This window comes from Leguminivora glycinivorella, chromosome Z (genome assembly GCF_023078275.1).
Source record: "Leguminivora glycinivorella isolate SPB_JAAS2020 chromosome Z, LegGlyc_1.1, whole genome shotgun sequence".
Lineage (NCBI taxonomy): Eukaryota > Metazoa > Arthropoda > Insecta > Lepidoptera > Tortricidae > Leguminivora > Leguminivora glycinivorella.
In genome coordinates, this window is record NC_062998.1 from 51,396,570 (window position 1) to 51,417,095 (window position 20,526).

General features: G+C 41.5%; 1 protein-coding gene across 1 annotated transcript; it reads left to right on the plus strand.

The window, feature by feature from the left end:
- Positions 1 to 15,627: 15,627 nt before the first annotated feature.
- On the plus strand, positions 15,628 to 17,327 carry LOC125241884 (KIF-binding protein-like). Its single transcript, XM_048150569.1, has one exon. It carries the CDS (start codon positions 15,657 to 15,659, stop codon positions 17,268 to 17,270), a length of 1,614 nt encoding a protein of 537 aa, XP_048006526.1. The 5' UTR covers positions 15,628 to 15,656; the 3' UTR covers positions 17,271 to 17,327.
- Positions 17,328 to 20,526: the final 3,199 nt, after the last annotated feature.

Consider the following 20,526-nt stretch of genomic DNA (forward strand, 5'->3'; position numbering starts at 1 on the left):
AAATTGAGCAAGCCTTCGCGCTAACGGCACACATAACTTAAAAAAATAATCTTATAAAAAAACTCTAAATACCTGACCGTAATAAAGTGCTGGTATCCAGGCCATAAACTTATAAAAAAAATACCTACCCATAATTTTGTGAATTGATTATTCCTTTCTTCTGTGCCTTTGTGAGTAGTTGAAGTTTGTTAGTTCGTTCGCAAGTCCTAGTTCTGGGTGGCTAGCCGAATGGCACAATCGCTCACGAAACGAAGCGCTAGTAGATATCTATCTCTATCGCGCTTGCGTATTGGCGCGACAGAGCCAGCGGCGTATCGCTTTCGTTTGGCGTCGGAGAAATGCCATTCGGCTACGGGGCCTGGACTTCTAGTTCTTATTTTCGTTTCTAATAGCTTTGTATACATTCATTTTGATTTGTAAACTAAAACCATTGTGAAAGTGGATTGTTTCTTTGTCAGTTGACTTTTCTTCAAAATCATAAATTATTGTTGTTTGCTGAGTACGTAGCTAAAGGCACAAACGCTATCTCTATCCCTCTAATCTTCCGTATAGGCGTGACAGAGCCAGACTGCCTCGATCGGCGTCTACCGTCAACGATTGTCATGTCGGCTAAGCCGGCATTACCGACAGGTCTTTAAATTGTTCTTAAGTATTTGCGGCCTCTATCGGATGACCTTATAACAGTGACTCATTTGAGCGTCAAATGGAGCGTCGAGCGTAGCATCAAACACAGCGTTGATAGTAGCGTCCAGCGTAATAAAATAAGTAGGGCTGAGGTTTTTTGTGCGTGTTTCTTCTTATTGATGGAAACTTGGTTTTATAAAAGAATTGGCTGTTGTTCATTGACATTTCTTTGGCTTTGTCTTATTTGCGGGCTACTATCGGATAACGGTGACTCCTTTGAGCATCGAACGGACCGTCGAGCGTGGCGTCAAACACAGCGCAGCGTTGGTAGTAGCGTCTAGCGTAATAAAACAGGTAGGGCTGAGGTTTTTTGTGCGTATTTCTTATCGATGGAAACTTGGTTTTATAAAAGAATTGGCTGTTGTAAGTACATTTTGTCTTTGTCTTATTTGCGGGCTACTATCGGATAACAGTGACTCCTTTGAGCATCCAACGGACCGTCGAGCGTGGCGTCAAACACAGCGCAGCGTTAGTAGTAGCGTCTAGCGTAATAAAACAGGTAAGGCTGAGGTTTTTTGTGCGTGTTTGTTATTGATGGAAACTTGGTTTTATAAAAGAATTGGCTGTTGTAAGTACATTTTGTCTTTGTCTTATTTGCGGGCTACTATCGAATAACAGTGACTCCTTTGAGCATCCAACGGACCGTCGAGCGTGGCGTCAAACACAGCGCAGCGTTAGTAGTAGCGTCTAGCGTAATAAAACAGGTAAGGATGAGGTTTTTTGTGCGTGTTTGTTATTGATGGAAACTTGGTTTTATAAAAGAATTGGCTGTTGTATATACATTCCTTTGGCTTTGTCTTAGCGCCGAGCGGGACGATGACGAGCGTAGCATCGAGAAGAGCGTGGAGCGTAGCGTTAAGTAAATCGTTGAAAGTAGCGTCTAGTGTAATAAAACAGTTAAGACTGAGGTTTTTTGTGCGTGTTTCTTATTGTTGGAAACTTGGTTTTTATACAATCATGGGATGTTGTCCATTTGTCTTTGTCTTATTTGCGGCTTACTATCTGATGACCTAATAACAGTGGCTCATATGACGGAGAGGCTCGTCGCGCCGAACGGGACAGCGAGCGTAGTGTCGAGCATAGCGTCAAGCACTGCGTTGATAGTAGCGTCAGGCGTAATTAAACAATTAGAACTGATGTTTTGTGTTCGCTTTTCTTATGGGAACTTGGTTTTACACAATCATTGGTTGTTGTCTTATGACACGTGTTTAAGACCAGATCTTCGGGTCATGTTTAGTTTTGTGACACGCGTAATTCTTGGACTTCAACCAATTCTAGGTGTTTAGGCAGTTGTTGTTGTGTCTGCCTTCCCTCCTCCTTTCTCATTCGGGCTTGGGACCGACAATGGCGGAGTTACAGGTTGATCTAAACCTAAGGGTGCCTTTCCACCAGAGATACTCTACGTGGATTACTTGATATCCATCAATCATGTGGCCCATTTTTTTTTTCAAAGTTATCCACCCCACTTTTTTGTAACATGGGAAGTTTTACGCGATTCATACTCAGAATCGCGAGGTCTTTCGATCCAGATAGGAGAAAAAAAAAGTCCATTTTTCAAACCTTCCATTCCGTTACCGTCATACAAAATGTATGCAAAAAAGGTCGTCATACAAAATGAATGGGAAAAAACCTTGGGACATTTTTCTCTTATTTGAAAGGATGGGTGGATGGATTGGATGGATTATAGCTCGCGATTCTGAGTGGAAACCACATAAAAAATCCAAATCCAAAAAAAGTGGCGGAGACAACTTTGAAAAAAAAAATGGCCCATGTTCATTGTTCCACAAAGCATAGCGCTAGTGGGAACGGGTTCGACTAAGCTGATTGGTGGATATTAGATGCATTCATAGCAACGTAGCGTAGCACATCCTTGGTAAAAAGGCACCCTAACGACCCAGCCAAGACATTGGTCTAAGCGCGACAGCGGTGAGCGGTGGCCATACATTGGAGCGAGACACAGCGATGGGACTTTTCATTCGCACGTATGGCTGCCGCTCACCGCTATCGCGCTTAGACCAATGTCGTGGCTGGGCCGTAAACCTCAACTCAAATTGTCAGTCTCATAGTGGATTGTCTCAATGATTTAAACTTTCAGGATTTTTACACTTAGTACCTACTAGAATCCGGTGACCAATACAGTCTCACCGAAAAGAGTAGGCAGAAATTAAAAAGTGACGACATCGTAGTGTCGTCCTGTTTTCTCACAAATATTGATTTGAAAGGGATGACACTACAGCCACAGTATAATAAAGAGTACTATCGTACAGTATGGCCACTCCCGCTCCCCGCTGAAAGCGCCACCCACCCCCTCTCGATTACCTCATAGTTACCGCCTGTCAAAAACGAGAACAGTCGACCAGTCATATCTCACTCATACAAGCATGGTACGCGTTCACCTACACGAGCTTGGACTGTGTGCTAGGAACGCGCCTCTTTCATATATTTGATCGCCAGTGTCCGAGATGTGCTACAACGTTGCCACTTGTCAATTTCTAGTCCTTTTGGTCAGACTGTACTCTATATAGATCAGACTGTACTGTATATATATATAGTTTGAATTGGCATTGATAAAGTAAGATCAACATTTAAACGACGAAAATTGTGTTACTTTAATGATCCCAATTTCCACAGACCAACCCCTATAGACATCCATTACAAGACGACTCGCGGTCACCAGCCTTAAGTTGTATTTGATTTGCCATGATATAAGCGCGGGCGCTCGCCGTGCCCGATCAGTAACGACCAAGTAACCGACCCGAAAGCAGCTCGTGTTTTTCGCAATAAAAAAATTGAAAAATTTTGATGCCTTAAAGATGTCCACCTGTAGTGTGAAATGGTGTGGAAAGGTAACAAGAAGTTAAAATTTAAAAACGGACGGTATTACATTCCACAAATAAGTCATATTTATAATTTATTCAGAGCCGGCATAGGTCAACTTGCACTGGCCACTTACGCGACAGTAGAGGGACAGTCATACTTCTGTCCCTTTTCATCTGGCGCGACTGCCTGCCGTCCTTGAAACGACCAATCGCAGCGCGCTAAACACATTCCCCTCCCGCTCCTCGCGCCCCAAGCACTGGTGATTTGTAGCACGCACAAAATTTACAATATTGGCGCTCTTAGGAGGTTCTCTGTGCCAATTTCAAATACAAATATTTATTAGGACTAACAGTAAATATTTCAAAGTCCCAGTACAGTTGAGTTCATTATGTGTACATTTTTCACCTTATTACTACGAGCAAAGAGGATCGAGTATAATAGAGAGATACTGTCAAAGTAAAATGTATAATCACAGTGCATAGACTGCCATCTCTTGACACAGGCTTATAACTTTTGAACCTCAGTTTTGACAATTTGGCCCATATTCTTAGCTTGATATGTGTTAAAACGTCAAATATTAATATTAGCGCCATCTAGCTGAGCGTCCCACAAAGGTGTAACGCCATCTAGGCCACCGTACCTTTTTCTGTATATTATATTACTAGCGACCCGCCCCGGCTTCGCACGGGTACTATACCTACATGTAAACCTTCCTCTACAATCACTCTATCTATTAAAAAAAACCGCATCAAAATCCGTTGCGTAGTTTTAAAGATTTAAGCATACATAGGGACAGAAAAGGCGACTTTGTTTTATACTATGTAGCAGGGATGTAACGGATGTGGTTTTAACGGAAGCGGAAGCGGAAGTTTTGAATTTAGTTTAACGGAAGCAGAAGCGGAAGCGGAACCAGAAGCGGAAGTTATAGATGTTAAAAACGAAATGAAAAAATACCACATAGGTATAACATAAACCAAAACTACTTAAATTACCTAGAACTTTTAGGTGTTTACTGTTCAGCCTGTAATCAGCCTTTAGGCCCACTTAGGTTTTAAAAACGAAAAGAAAAGTTACCTGATATTTTATCTTAAGTACATATATCATTCATTACAATCCAAAAATATAAATCACCTTGAACTTTAAGATGTTTAATTGTTTAGGTAATCACTAAAAATCACATAAGAATCCTTTTAAACCTTTATTATGCCGGCTGGCAACCTGTCACTGCAATGTCATAGTTTCGTTTTCTTTCAACCCCTTATTTGCCAAGAGTGGCACTGATGCTTTAGTAGTTTCATGTGTTCTGCCTACCCCTTTATGGGATACAGGCGTGATTGTATGTATGTATGTATGTATGTATGTATTCTCTATCTATACCCACCTATTAGATTTGTTCATTTGAAATGTATTCCATTATGTATTAATTTTTTTAGTTTGAATTCGATTTTATGTTAAGAGGGCTTTCGTGTTAAAAATAGTGAAATCGCAACCGAGCGCTTGATCATACCGTGTGTGGTATCAAATTAAAGCGCTTTGCGAGTAGTTTATAAATATATATCACATTATAGGACTTTTTCTACTTGGTCTAACAAAATATGAGAAAATGTCCAAAAGTGGTAATAATTGTACCGGTGAAGGCTCGTTTTCAAAAAATTGGCAAAAATCAATAATAGCAATTTATAATCACTAAGGCATAACAGCAATTTAAGTAAACGTTGCAGATTAATTTAGTACAAAACTTACTTCGATGTGATGTAGATTTTCAAAGAAATTGTCACACCTAAAATTAAGGTAATTTCTGAAAAAAATTGAATTCGCCTTAGGCTAGTTTACTCTTTTTCAAAAACTTAAAATAAAAATCTAGTCTGAAATTATTGTGGTACAGGATATACGAATTATAAATTTACCCGTTTTAATATTCAAAATTGTCCAAATTTTACAAATAAGATCGACTGATTCAGCTCTATACGTGCGTTTTTCTAAACGTGTATTAGAGAAAAATTCATAATTAATTTAGTGAGTTAGTTTTCAAAAATCCAGTCTTATAAAAATCAAGATAATAAGATGCTCTAACTGGAACTTGAATTAAATAAATCTATTGGATAACGGAAAGTGTAGTATTTCACCGACTAAAACTATCAATTTTACATTCTTTTGACGTTTTTTTTGAAAGCAGCCTTAACTCTTTTTGTTTTGATTATTATTATTGATATTATACAATTGAATGAATGCATGTGAAATAATTATATTGACGATCATAATGTAAATTCGTATAGGTTAACATAGCATAATTTATAACGTAATTTATCATTATGAAATAAATAAAACTAAAACTAAAACTAAAACTAAAACTATTATGCCGTAAAAGGTTTTAGAAACGAAAAGAAAACTTACTCGTAGCACAGTATAATAAAGAGTACTATCGTACAGTATGGCCACTCCTGCTCCCCGCTGAAATCGCCGCCCACCCCCTCTCGGTTACCTGACAGTTACCGCCTGTCAAAAACGCGAACAGTCGACCTGTCATATGTCACTCATACAAGCATAGTACGCGTTCACCTACACGAGCTTAGACTGTGTGCTAGGAACGAGCCTCTTTCATATATTTGATCGCCAGTGTCCGAGATGTGCTCGTAGGTAGTACCTATAATACAATCCAAAACTAACCAGTAAAAATTATATGTGTAATTTTTAAATTAAATGGAGTGATTATAAAAGAAGTAAACTGTATTTAATAAACAAAAGCTTAGCAGCTTTATCTCCCGGCAGTTTGCTTCTAAGGGGATCGTAGATAAGCCCTGCACCACTGAATAGTTGTTCACTCGCTACTAACTAGGTGGACAGGACAAATATTGGCGCGCAATGGAATGAAGCGATTGATGTTTAGTATCGCAGCACGCGGCAAGCGGAGAGATGAGCGAATGACAGGTATAGACCTGTTGGTTTTTGATGTACGCCGCTCATGTCCCACCGTCGCTATAGGTTCCGACATCCGCTATAACTTCCGTTTGAAAAATAACAGAACCGGAACAGAAGCGGATGTGTAAAACAAAACGGAAGTTCCGCAGAAACGGAAGCAGAAGCAGAGCTCCGTTACATCCCTGCTATGTAGTGATATAGGTTCCACCTTACTTGAGATTTTGTGATTTTGTGACAAATTGACAATATTCTATGACTTTGCTAACAAATCAGCAGTGTATTAAACATGTAAAACCGGGTAACTCACGTAAAATTGTCGAAGGTCGCTCGACATGTTTCGCTCCGTAACGAGAAGCATTTTCATTGATCACGCGCGATGCCGATGGTATCCCGACGCAGACTGTAGTGAGTGTGTGAGAGTAGTGTGCAACCCAACAAATGACAATTATGCCGAAAGTGAGGGTAGTTTCGCACCGCCCCTGCCGCCGCCGACCCCCGCGCCGAGCCAACGGTCGCAGCGAGCTGCGGCCCGCAGTTTGCGTCGGGATACCATGGGCATCGCGCGTGCTCAATGAAAATGCTCCTCGTCGGAGCGAAACATGTCGAGCTACCTTCGACAATTTTACGTGTTCTATATGTTACTGGTGTCTCACGGTAGTTTTATTATTAAAACACCAAGTCTCGCAACTCAGTTCTTCTGGCGTAAAAAGAGTTGAGATCCCTTTAATACCAAGTCGGTTAATTTATTCAGTCCCTACTTAAAGGACCTTCTGCCGTAAGTTGTTACGTAGTTTACCTATAGCTAAACTAATAATATCTTATAACGACCATATCAATATTAAATATATTTCATGTTTTAAAGAAAATGGACTGACTTGGCAATCGCATGAAACAATTTTGTCAACGGTGTATATACTGTATATTGCGATTGCCAAGTCAGTCCATTTTCTTTAAAACATGAAATATATTTAATATTGATATGGTCGTTATAAGATATTATTAGGTTAGCTATAGGTAAACTACGTAACAACTTACGGCAGAAGGTCCTTTAAGTAGGGACTGAATAAATTAACCGACTTGGTATTAAAGGGATCTCAACTCTTTTTACGCCAGAAGAACTGAGTTGCGAGACTTGGTGTTTTTACAAGTTTTGTTTTTGATGGGATTTTATTAACATTAATAAATTTATATAAACCAAGACCAAGCATAAAGCTATCTTAAATCTAAAATAGGCCCTTGAGGAATTGCAAACAACAAGGGATGCTGGCGAGATATGCTCGCTGTATCGTAATGCTGATGCCACGTTGACGGGGGAAGTCGCCAGCTCTTCGTTCGTCAGTTACGTTAACCAGACGTTTTGCAATTTCTGACCTAGGGTTTAGTTGGGTAATTATATTACTTATTTTAAAAATATGTACTGCTTATTGCTCGTAGACGTTTCTGCTTGATAAAAAAATGCGTGAATATTCTTCGGCACCCGCCTATGCGACCAAACCGTTGCTCAAAAAACGGCGACGGTACCACAGTATAATAAAGAGTACTATCGTACAGTATGGCCACTCCCGCTCCCCGCTGAAAGCGCCGCCCACTCCCTCTCGGTTACCTCTCAGTTACCACCTGTCAAAAACGCGAACAGTCAATCTGTCATATCTTACTCATACAAGCGTGGTACGCGTTCACCTACACGAGCTTAGACTGTGTGCTAGGAACGCGCCTCTTTCATACATTTGATCGCTATTGTCCGAGATTGACTGTACATATTACGGAATCGTAGTGACGCATCGTATCCGTACCGTTCGCCGCATGCTCCCCACACCGCTGCTCAAAAAACGGCGACGGTACGGAATCGCAGTCACGCATCGTATCCGTACCGTTTTCGCCGCATGATCCCCACACCGCTGATCAAATAACCTAACCACAAAATTAAAATTTTGAAAAAACCCCCGACCCCGACATAGTGTACCGATTTTCATGAAACATGGCTAAGAACACTCCCGACTAACTCAGCTTTCAGACAAAAAAAACTAAATCTAAATCGGTTCATCCGTTCGGGAGCTACGATGCCACAGACATACACACATACAGACAGACAAACAGACAGATAGACAGACAGACGGACAGACAGACAGACACGTCAAACTTATAACACCCCTTCGTTTTTGCGTCGGGGGTTAGAAACGGCGACGGTACGGAATCGCAGTGACTTTCGTATGGAACACGTCGTGCGTTTCCGTCAACGTCACCGTTTTTTGAGCAGCGGTGTCGGTGAAAGGTGAAATACGCTAAGAAATACTTATTTACTAATATTTGAACTAGTATTCATCGACCTTCGAATAGACAACAAGAGCCACCGTCGGTGACTCGCCCGATTTATTTAATATCGATTTTCAAAACCATTTTTTGACGACCGGTCTGGCGCAGTCGGTAGTGAACCTGCCTGCTGCGCCGCGGTCCCGGGTTCGAATCCCGGTAAGGGCATTTATTTGTGTGATGAGCACAGATATTTGTTCCTGAGTCATGGATGTTTTCTATGTATTTAAGTATTTATATATTATATATATCGTTGTCTGAGTACCCACAACACAAGCCTTCTTGAGCTTACCGTGGGCCTCAGTCAATCTGTGTAAGAATGTCCTATAATATTTATTATTTATTTTATTAATTAATTTAAAAAGACTTACCTTTATTCTGCCGAACCGGAGACATGGACGTCTTGGACAACTGTACCTGTTTTAAAACGTAAAATAATATTGCTCCTGCTCTAACGAAATTTGCAAAGAATGATGAAGGGTTTTCCGGCGCTCAACTAGCCAACAGTAGCGTCAAGCAGTCGCTACGGAAATTCTGCAAAAAAATGTGGACACTAGAATCCTATCGCGGGCCAATTCCGGCCGGCGAAGGAATTTCATCCGGCCCGCCACCGGACCTTCAAAAAAGTGTTTGATATGGCCAGAACTGTAGTAAAAATGAATTTTTGGTGTAAACCAGATTTACGCCTCTAGATTTAGTCTAAATTTTGGTCCGCAAAAAAAAGGTTGTCTATCACTGACCTAGTGTTTAACAAATTATTTTTATCAATCTCTAAAAATTGTCTAAAATAAGTTTTTTCTTGTAAAAAAAAATGTGTGAATGAAAACGTTAAATAATTCGCCTCCCGCCTTCTACGAATCGCGCAAGCATAAGAAAGGCACTGATCCCACCGCGAGCTAGCAAGCTATGAGCTATCGGCTAATAAAAACGAACAAAGGATAAGCATTCCCGTGCAAAAAAAGAGACACGGCGATATTGATAGCTCACCGCTGGGCGAGTAACTATAAACATCTCCATGACTCTGTTATTTCCACGGGAGAGATTATCTTTTGTTCGTGTTTGTAGCCGATAGCTCATAGTTTACTAGCTCGCGGTGGGACCAGTGCCTGACTTGAACGGGTATTTTTCGACGCTCGAATAAGCGAGAAGAGCCACCAGTTGCTTACCTGTTGCTAAAAAGTTTGCGGTACGTCGCTCCCTGTGTGCACGGCGGAAACATTTCCATTAAAAAAATAAATCGTGTCTGAATCCGATTATTCGAGGACACACAGTGGTTCCCATTTTATTGACACAATTAACAGTGACTCTAGTTTGATTCTCGCAATTATTCGATTTACATTATGAGTTTACCCGATAATCTTAAAAAAAGTTATTAAGTAATAAACAGTTTCAAGTCGTTTGAGAGATCTAAGTCTGAAAACACTTACCTTTTTTCAGGAAAATAACTGAAGTCTTGGAGTCTAATGCCTAATAAAATTAATCTTTTACTTACCTGCATTATTTCTTTTTTCTGGATAAGTTCTTTCTTCAACTCTTCAAAAAAGATCTGCAGCAAATTTCGAGTCTATTCCGCAGTGTTTCAAATATTAATACAAAAATTAAGATTTTTAAAAATATGAAATGCAGAAAATATCTCAATAAACAAAAAAAACTTGTTATAAAAGTCCGCTGCCAGCCGGCATGAACTCAAAAAGTTAAGAATGTCGAGTTTGAAAGTCCCGCACTTCGCTCGACAGTTGTGAATTTGACCGGGCCGACGCTATAGCTCAGAAGGCTGCGATGCACTAAACCGATAGCTATCAGCCAGACTTGTCGAACATACGCCATCCGCCGGTGCAGGCCCTTTTATATTAGGCTCCGGCCACGCCTCTGGGCGGCAGGTGCAGCAGTATTAATGTGTGCGTACAGAAGCGAGACAACACACATGTGCATATATAAATAAAAATAAAAAATTAGACATTATATTGTCTTCATCATCCTCCATGCGTTATCCCGGCATTTGCCACGACTCATGGGAACCTGGGGTCCGCTTTGACAACTGATCCTAAGATTTGGCGTAGGCACTAGTTTTTACGAAAGCGACTGCCATCTGACCTTCGAACCCGAAGGGTAACTAGGCCTTATTGGAATTAGTCCGGTTTCCTCACGACGTTTTCCTTCACCGAAAAGCGACTGGCAAATATCAAATGAAATTTCGCACATAAGTTCAAAAAACCTCATTGGTACGAGCCAGATGGCCGGGTTCGAACCCGCGACCTCCGGATCGAAAGTCGCACGCTCTTACCGCTAGGCCACCAGGGCTTATTAATTAAATATAATAATGTATTTTGTATATTTTATTATTTAGGCCATTTCCCAAAAAGGGTAGGCAGATCATAGTTTCAGGGCCACTCTTATGAGGTTTGACACGCATAAATATAGGTACCTAATACATAATTATGTACATAAATATGTAATCGGATTCCTTTGTCAGCCATACTTATTGAAACTAACTAGAGAACCCACTTTTTTAACCTCCGACGCAAAGACGACTGTCTGTCTGTCTGTTTGTCTGTCTCTGTGTGTGTGTGGGTGTCTGTCTGTGGCATCGTAGCTCCCGAACGGATGAACCGATTTAGATATTTGTTTTGTCTGAAAGCTGAGTTAGTCGGGAGTGTTCTTAGCCATGTTTCATGAAAATCGGTCCACCATGTCGCGGTCGGGGGCTTATTCAAAATTTTAATTTTATGGTTATGTCATATCCATGACATAACCATAAAATTAAAGATAGAGCTTTTGAACCATAAGCTTAAAAAATATGAAAAAATTTTCAGAAATACAACTTTATAAACCCTTTGTAGAATTATTTTGAACTTGATTGGTTGAACAGTTTTTGAAAAAAATGTTTATTTCACCGTGCAGGTGTTTATTGTACTTATCTAAACTACGGAACCCTAAACTGAGCGTGGCCCGACACGCTCTTGGCCGGTTTTTTTATGTTTTCGTTGACTTCAACTTACAAAAACTAATGCGCGAAAGCTGCAAGCTGTTAGTAAAGACGGAAAACATAGTCGTTTTGACTGAGTTCGCTTAACACGCTAAGTACTTAGATGCTTTGCTCGATCTATGGTATATATGAAAACCGTGTGATATTCGTACTGTTCCATCATCGCATAGCACCATGGTGCCATGGAAACTGTAAAGCTGATCTGATATAATCAATCGGCCGTCAGATCAATAATGGATCCGCGCTATCTGAATAATCAATCGGCCGTCAGATCAATAATAGTATAATGGATTAACCAGACGCCACAGATACCTCAGCTACTATGGCGCATTCAAACCAACTCAACGTCCTCTGCGTGCGTAACCAAATGCACAAACGCTCACGAAACGATACGCTCGTAGATATCTTTCTCTATCGCTCTTGCGTATTGGCGCGACAGATCCAGGTGCCGTAGCCGAATGGCATTTCTGCGACGCGAAACGAAAACGAAACTCGTACTCTACACACTTTTTTTTGTCGGAGTGGGAATATCCCCTCAGCCGCGGGAAGGCCTTGATGGGGGGGGACTCCCTCCTTCGGCCCCCTCTCTTATCGAGAGGGAGGGAAAGAGGTTTACCCACTAAACCCCACTCCGGCGTGTCGCCCTCTGTGCCGTTCGCGAGAGCGTCATGGGATCATCGGGTCTCCTCTGTCCACCATGGCGCCTTCCGGTAGCCCCGAATTATTTCAGGCCATCCACACAAGGGACGAAGGGATCAGAAACGCTTGCCATTCATCCTTTGCGGCGTTTCGTTTCCGTTTCGCGTCGCAGAAATGCCATTCGGCTACAGTACCAGGTCATCACATACCCCGATACCGCTACCACACATATGTATAGATACCCCATAGTAACTTAGTATGGGCAATTGGGCACACCTCGGACAATGGCGGTCAAATATATAAAAGAAACGCGTTCCTACGCACACAGTCTAAGTTCGTGTACGCGAACGCGTACCATGCTTGTGTGAGTGAGATAAAACACCGATTGGTCGCGTTCTTGACAGATGTTAACTGGTAACCATGAGCAGGTGTGCGGCACTTTCACCGGGAAGCAGCGAGCGGTCATGTCATGAATCTCATGATGAACGATAGTAGGTACTCTTTATTATACTGTGACTATGCTATAGCACAGTATAATAAAGAGTACTCGTACAGTATGGCCACTCCCGCTCCCCGCTGAAAGCGCCGCCCACTCCCTCTCGGTTGCCTCTCCGTTACCATCTGTCAAAAACGCGAACAGTCAATCTGTCATATCTCACTCATACAAGCGTGGTACGCGTTCACCTACACGAGCTTAGACTATGTGCTAGGAACGCGCCCCTTTCATACATTCGATCGCTAGTGTACGAGATTGGCTATTGTGTTTACTAATTTTGCTAATTTTGACAATTCATGTCATTTGATTTCTTTTAAACTTCATATGTTCATATCACGGGTTCATATTCATGTCGATCAGACTTTGACGTTTGACCCATCGATATCAATCATTTAAGCATACCAAAAACATACCTTATAGACCTTATTTGCGTATATTAATGAAAGAGGCGGATTATAGCTACTCTTTTTCTCTCCAGTAACTCAATATTTTTATGAAAATTATACCAAATTGTACGAATGTTTGATGTTCATGGTCAATTCAGACTTTGGTATACTTTAACCAGCACCGAACCAATTATTTTTATAGTAGAAGAGCCACCCAAAGAATAGTATAAATTTTTTGATAATACCCGCGTTAAAGGCTGGCGCACACCTAGGGTTGTAAATAGAAAAAAAAACCAAATGTTTTTTTTTCAGAATTTTGATAATTTTCTTGAGTTGTAACGTGTTTCAATAACAATAACGTACATTTTAATTCAACAAACATGTATTGGGGAACTCCCGATGCTGCGTGTAGCGTGGAGAGGCGGTGGTGTTGCCAACAGTAAATAGTGATAACTACCAACTACAGATTTCGTAAATGTTACTTTTATAAGACTAGAAATTAAAGTTATTAGATTAAATTCGTTTAATAGTTAACATTAAGTCTAAAAAACCGTATAAAAGTATTAACTACTTTGCAAATTTTGAGATTTCGTACTTTAGAAAAAAAAACATACTCCAGAAAAAAAAAACCGTTTTTTTGCAACCCTACGCACACCTGTCTTGCCAGGGCAAGTCGAATGAGGAGGCACACTCAAAGGTTATGACAGATGGCGCCACCCTATTAGTCCATACGTGAGAGCGAGAAGTGACATGCCTAGACACTAGCACAGGCGCCGCCTGGCGGGATAAAATGTCAGTGTGCCTCCTCATTGCAACAAATATCGGTAAGTGATACACAAGCCGGATGAGGGAGGAGGCGACATAAAGTCAGCCCACGATAAGTCTGCAAACATTTTAATAGCCCCGCCTCTGCAAGGGTTAAGTGAACGTCATAATTTCACCAAAGTTTGACGTTTAAAATAACACATGCACTGGTGAAAATCGTTGCAAACTTATCGTGGTTTACCTATACGCTCCAGACAATGCGCGCGAATCACGGGGCGCGAGTGTGAATTCGATACGCAGAAAGTTCCACACTCGTGAAGCGCTGGTGGCCTAGCGGTAAGAGCGTGCGACTTTCGATCCGGAGGTCGCGGGTTCGAACCCGGCTCGTATCAATGAGTTTATCTGAACTTATGTGCGAAATGTCATATGATATTTGCCAGTCGCTTTTCGGTGAAGGGAAACATCGTGAGGAAACCGGACTAATTCCAATAAGGCCTAGTTACCCTTCGGGTTGGAAGGTCAGATGGCAGTCGCTTTCGTAAAAACTAGTGCTTACGCCAAATCTTGGGATTAGTTGTCAAAGCGGACTCCAGGTTCCCATGAGCCGTGGAAAATGCCGGGATAACGCAAGAAGGATGATGAGTGTGGAGCGGGCTTATGATTTGCTTCCACAAGCCTAGTGGACACCAACCTTAGGCCGTTTTCACATTATCCGATCCGATATCGGATGTCGGACCGACATCCTACATCCAATAAACGCTTCCGATAGTGTCGGACAGTCGGATGTCGGTCCGATAAAACGCATTGTTCCAAATCAATGAAGTATGATTTTGTATCAAAAAATATTTAAAAAATGGTTTATATTTAATAATTATAAGCACAATATCCTAAATATTATATCGTAAATTAAGATAACGAGCATAAAAAATACTCAGAGTGTCAGGCAAAATAAATAATTTTACATTCAACTATATCTACTAAAAGATGAAAAAACTAGTATCCGCAATTCGGACCGATGCATTACAACCTTTTTTTTCAATGGGAATTTTCAACTAATTTGAATTTCGATCATTAGCAGCTGTTTAATAGACGCCATTTTTGTCACGCACACTACTACAAACGTATATATACAGTATATACGCACACAAACAAATATTATCGGCCGACAACGGGCGGGGGGTCCGGCATGCCAAAAAATGTCGGAAGCGTCCTGCCGATATCGGCAGTTCCATGGTGCCTCGGACAAAAACTGTTGTAGGAGAGCTTTCGGCATTAAATCGGCAATTTTTGCGTTTTATATCGATTTTTAGTAATAATGATCTATTAAATACATAAATAAAGACCTGGAAGCGCATAAATCTTATATTTTACATCCTTCCTACATCCGATATCGGATCGGATAATGTGAAAACGGCCTTATCTTGGTGAGAATCATTCATTGATCCGTAACCGGTATTCCGGGCGTGTGCAACCGGCCTTATCATTAATATTACACTATTTAAAGCTGGCTGCAAAGAAATGCTATGCTGACAGTTCATCGCACATAAACTATATAAAAATAAAACAAAGAACAAAATTCACAAACCAAAAGTCAAATATCAATTACAAGAATCTGCAACGAATCGAAATTGAATGTAAAATATATCAAATAATGGAATACCTTGAAAGGATAAGGAGAACCTTTGAAAACATAAGAGCTACAATAAAATATAAGGACAGCGAAGCGAAATTAGCGGCACTAAAAAGAGATATCCAGTCGCTATCAACTGAACTCACAGTTCTAGGTAAGCAAAACCATGGAGACTTCATCCGAGGTCTCGCTATGGAGGGCTACTTGGCTTTACTGACCGCTAAAGTCCTACCGATAACTCTGGTCGAGAAAAGAAACGTTCTCCAGTCAGCTTTCGAGAAACTGAAACCTTACGCCCTTCGAGACGAATGCCTTTTCATTTACCTTCGTATTCAGAATCTCTTATGCTATTACCTCATTCATCTAGAACAGTTACAACTAGCGCGAGAGATACTAGAAGCGACAGAAGACATATATGACAAGATCTGTCCGAAAGCGGACAAATATCTGGATGCCGAACACATGTTCACGTGCGACACTCTTCCCAACATCCGCCCTGTGAGTCCTGAGAAGATCGACAGAGTCATCACTAACAATGTACAAATGCAAGCATTTTTGTACAACAAAATGAACATACCCGATAAGTACTGTCTATACAATCACACGGCACTTCGGAGGCAGTTGGATCTGAAGGAAGGAACGCCGCAGGACTGGGCTCTGCGCGCCGCCAGGCTGGGCAACTACTTCACATATCTACACCAAATCGGGAACGCTCGACACCATCTTTGTGCCGCATACCACGTCCTGAGGACCTGCCACGACAACTGCAAACTTATGCCTGAAGAGTTCGTGCTGCAGAAAGCGGACTTTGAAATCCATTTCCTCGAGATAGGTCACCATTTCGTCAAATATGGTTTGACGTTATTCAAACTGTCCAAAAAGCATGTTTTGGATAAGTATTTTGCTGATGGAAGTTCAAAGGCGGATCTTTGGAAGACTGTGAACATAGTATCGCAAAACGAGAAAGAGATCGAGAAGTCGCAAGGGGATATGCCGACGGACATCTTCTGTTTCGCTTCACTAGATCTGAAGGAGATAGAAGACAGAGTGCCTTCAAAGTTTGTGTCAAGTTTAGAAGACGCACGCAAGCTATTCTCTTTTACGCATAAATGGATCTTGCGCACGAAACACTATTACGACTTCGAGCACCACCCGGCCCAGTACATATCCTGTTCCCTCCAGCAGGCGGAATTGTACGAGCACTTGGCCTTCTTCGAAAAGAATATTGACAACCAATATAACATACAGAAGCGCCGAGCCGAGGTGCTGGAGACTTTGAACTCGCTCCTGAAGACGTGCGACAGCGTGATGTCGGTCCAGATCGACGTGATCCGCGAGCTGTCGCAGGTGCAGCTGGAACTGATGGCGCTGAACCTCCAGAAGCTGTGGCGAGAGGAGTCTCAGACAAATATCTTTAACCCAGACGCGGACGCGGATTCTATCATCAATTCCCTGGACTCGGCGTCGAACAAGACGCTGACAGAGAGAACGCTGAACGCGTCTTCGAAGAACATATTCCTGAGGAAGATGGAAGCCGCCACGGCCCTCAACGGGAAGCTGTTCCGGCTGAGCGGCCAGCTCGGGGAGCCCAAGGTGTCCGACATCAGCCAGCTCAGCTTTGAATCGCTCTCATAATGAAATATTTACAAATAACAGGTGGAGTAAAAAAGCTGTCCTTTTTACGCATATAAATTCACCGGGTTGCGTTAAACTGAAAATGGAACAAATATTCTTCTAGATCTTTACCCATGATAAATTATTTTTGTAAAGAATGAAACACTTACTTAATTTTTTAAAGAATAAACATATTTCTTACACATTTGTATTATTGATACTTTTTGGGATGGTAAACTAACCCATTGTGAATTAATCTAGATTAGAATTTATAATATACTAGCCTTTGTCCGCAGCTTCGCTCGCGTTAGAAAGAGACAAAAGTAGCCTATGTCACTCTCCATCCCTTCAGCTATCTCCACCTAAAAAATCACGTCAATTCGTCGTTCCGTTTTGCCGTGAAAGACCCTACCAATAGTATAAATGGGAAAGTGTGTCTGTTTGTTTGTCCGTCTTTCACGGCAAAAACGAAGCGACGAATTGACGTGATTTTTTAGTGCAGTAGGTAGGTAGGTAGGTAGGTAGGTAGTTTCTAACGCGAGCGAAGCCGCGGGCAAAAGCTAGTAATCTATATTTCTGGTCAGGGTACGTAGCCAAATGCACAACGCTTACGATAATATCGTTATCTCCTCCTCGCTCCTCCGTATTGGCGTGACAGAGCCAGACTGCGTTTCGTTCGGCGTCTAGCGTCCACAATTCTCATTTTGTCTAGGCTTTATAATATAATATATACGAAATCTATGAAGGCAACTATAAGGCGGCAAAGCCTTCAGAGGGGCCCATTTTGTCCAACAGGCCGGCACATGCCCCTATTGTTTAAGAGTTTGCGTCTATTAATAGACTGTGTCAATCACGGTTACACGAAATTCATCAAATATAACCTTTATAGCATGACAATATGAACCAAAGCACGCGCCTTTATAAATAACGTGGCGTACCACAGTATAATAAAGAATACTATCATATTTGACCAATATTTGACTCATACAAGCATAGTACGCGTTCACCTACACGAGCTTAGGTTGTATGCTAGGAATGCGCCTCTTTCATATAATATTTGATCGCCAGTGTCCGAGGTGTGACTACGCCGCTATGCAATACGTAGACAATTCGTAGCTTAGCTTCGTAGCACCTCTACACATTGTCGTAGCAGTACCGTCGATTTTAACACTTTCGAAACCGAGCTCTACGCGGCGCTACGACATTTTCGCTACATACGGGGAAACCCATGTAATCGGCTACGCTTCTCTACGATTTAGGTGTATATGACAGTCGGTGCCGTCGCGTCTGTTACTATATCGATAAATAAATATTATGTACATACTTACACAGACCATCGCGCGACCGTCGCCCACGCAAGCCACGGCGTAAGCTAGAAGGCTTGTTGTGGGTACAGTCACCGGCATAAATAAGTGATGATTTCTGTACCTTGTGGCTTTTTCGTTTGACAACTCCATATGACATTTCAAACAAGATGTTAATGTGAGATGTTAATATCAAAATCATCACAGATTTATGCCGGTGACTGTACTCAGACAACGAGATATTGTATGTCATCCGGAGGGCCCTTGTTAGTGCAAAAGTGCCGGCCGTCCTCGAACCCAATGGACTGGCCAGGGTTGACGGCAAGAGGCCTGACGGAATGACGCTGGTGCCTTGGAGTATGGGTCGGCCGCTTGTCTGGGATGCTACTTGTGTAGATACCCTGGCGCCGTCCCATGTTCCAGGCACCAAAGTAGGAGCTATCTAAGCGCCTTATAGACGCTTCTGGTGACCAGAGGGCTGGTCAATACCTTGCTCAGCGGATCAGCATTGCTATCCAGCGGGGCAATGCGGCCAGCCTTCTGGGCACCTTGCCCAACGAGCAAGACCTGGGCCAAATATTTTATTTATAAGTTTTATTGTAAGTTTAATTTAAGTGTTTATTATATTATTTTTATGTTGTTTATAAATAAATTAATCGCTATATACAAATACTTATACATATACACAGAAAATATCCATAACTCAGGAATAAATTTTTGTGTTCATCACACAAATAAATGCCCTTATTGGGATTGAAACCCAGAACCGCGGCTTATCAGGCAGAGTTACTACCGACTAGGCCAGACCGGTTGTTTTATCGATTATACTGGGTCAGATACAAGTCAGATAACCGGACCCCGATTCATTAAAAATTGAAAAATCTTCCTGGCACTAAGTTTACTTTTTGTGTTTAAAAGTGTCAGTTTTTAGGGTTCCGTAGTCAACTAGGAACCCTTATAGTTTCGCCATGTCTGTCTGTCCGTCCGTCCGTCCGTCCGTCCGTCCGTCCGTCCGCGGATAATCTCAGTAACCGTTAGCACTAGAAAGCTGAAATTTGGTACCAATATGTATATCAATCACGCCAACAAAGTGCAAAAATAAAAAATGGAAAAAAATGTTTTATTAGGGTACCCCCCCTACATGTAAAGTTGGGGCTGATATTTTTTTTCATTCCAACCCCAACGTGTGATATATTGTTGGATAGGTATTTAAAAATGAATAAGGGTTTACTAAGATCGTTTTTTGATAATATTAATATTTTCGGAAATAATCGCTCCTAAAGGAAAAAAAAGTGCGTCCCCCCCCCCCCTCTAACTTTTGAACCATATGTTTAAAAAATATGAAAAAAATCACAAAAGTAGAACTTTATAAGGACTTTCTAGGAAAATTGTTTTAAACTTGATAGGTTCAGTAGTTTTTGAGAAAAATACGGAAAACTACGGAGCCCTACACTGAGCGTGGCCCGACACGCTCTTGGCCGGTTTTTTTCAATTAAACTGCCACTTATCCCAACTTCGCCAGACCATATTCATTGTCATGCCGTCCCAATGCTGAGTTACTTATAGAAACACGACTTATGAGATGTTCGTCTACAGTTGCGTTTCAATAAGTACGGCTAATTTAAGCAAGCACCCTAAGCAACTCCGGTAGAAGCTTTTCACAGTAAACGTTAAAGGGACTTCTAAAGCAAATAAAGCACGGTGTCAATAAGACAAGGTTCCACAGTAGCCCATAATTCACGTTAGTTAACTGTACTTTGCCTTCGTATTGTTACGGAAACGTACGAACGTGTCATGCTATTTCAGTCAGTCTCAGTACAAGTTGTATTGACATTTGACTAAACTAGCATGACAAATACGAACGTTTCCGGAAAAATATGAAGGATACCCTTTTCGCACTACATCTGTAAAATAGTAAGTGTTCATAGTGGCGCCATCTAGATGAACTTATTGGAATTTTGTTTTTTGTATAT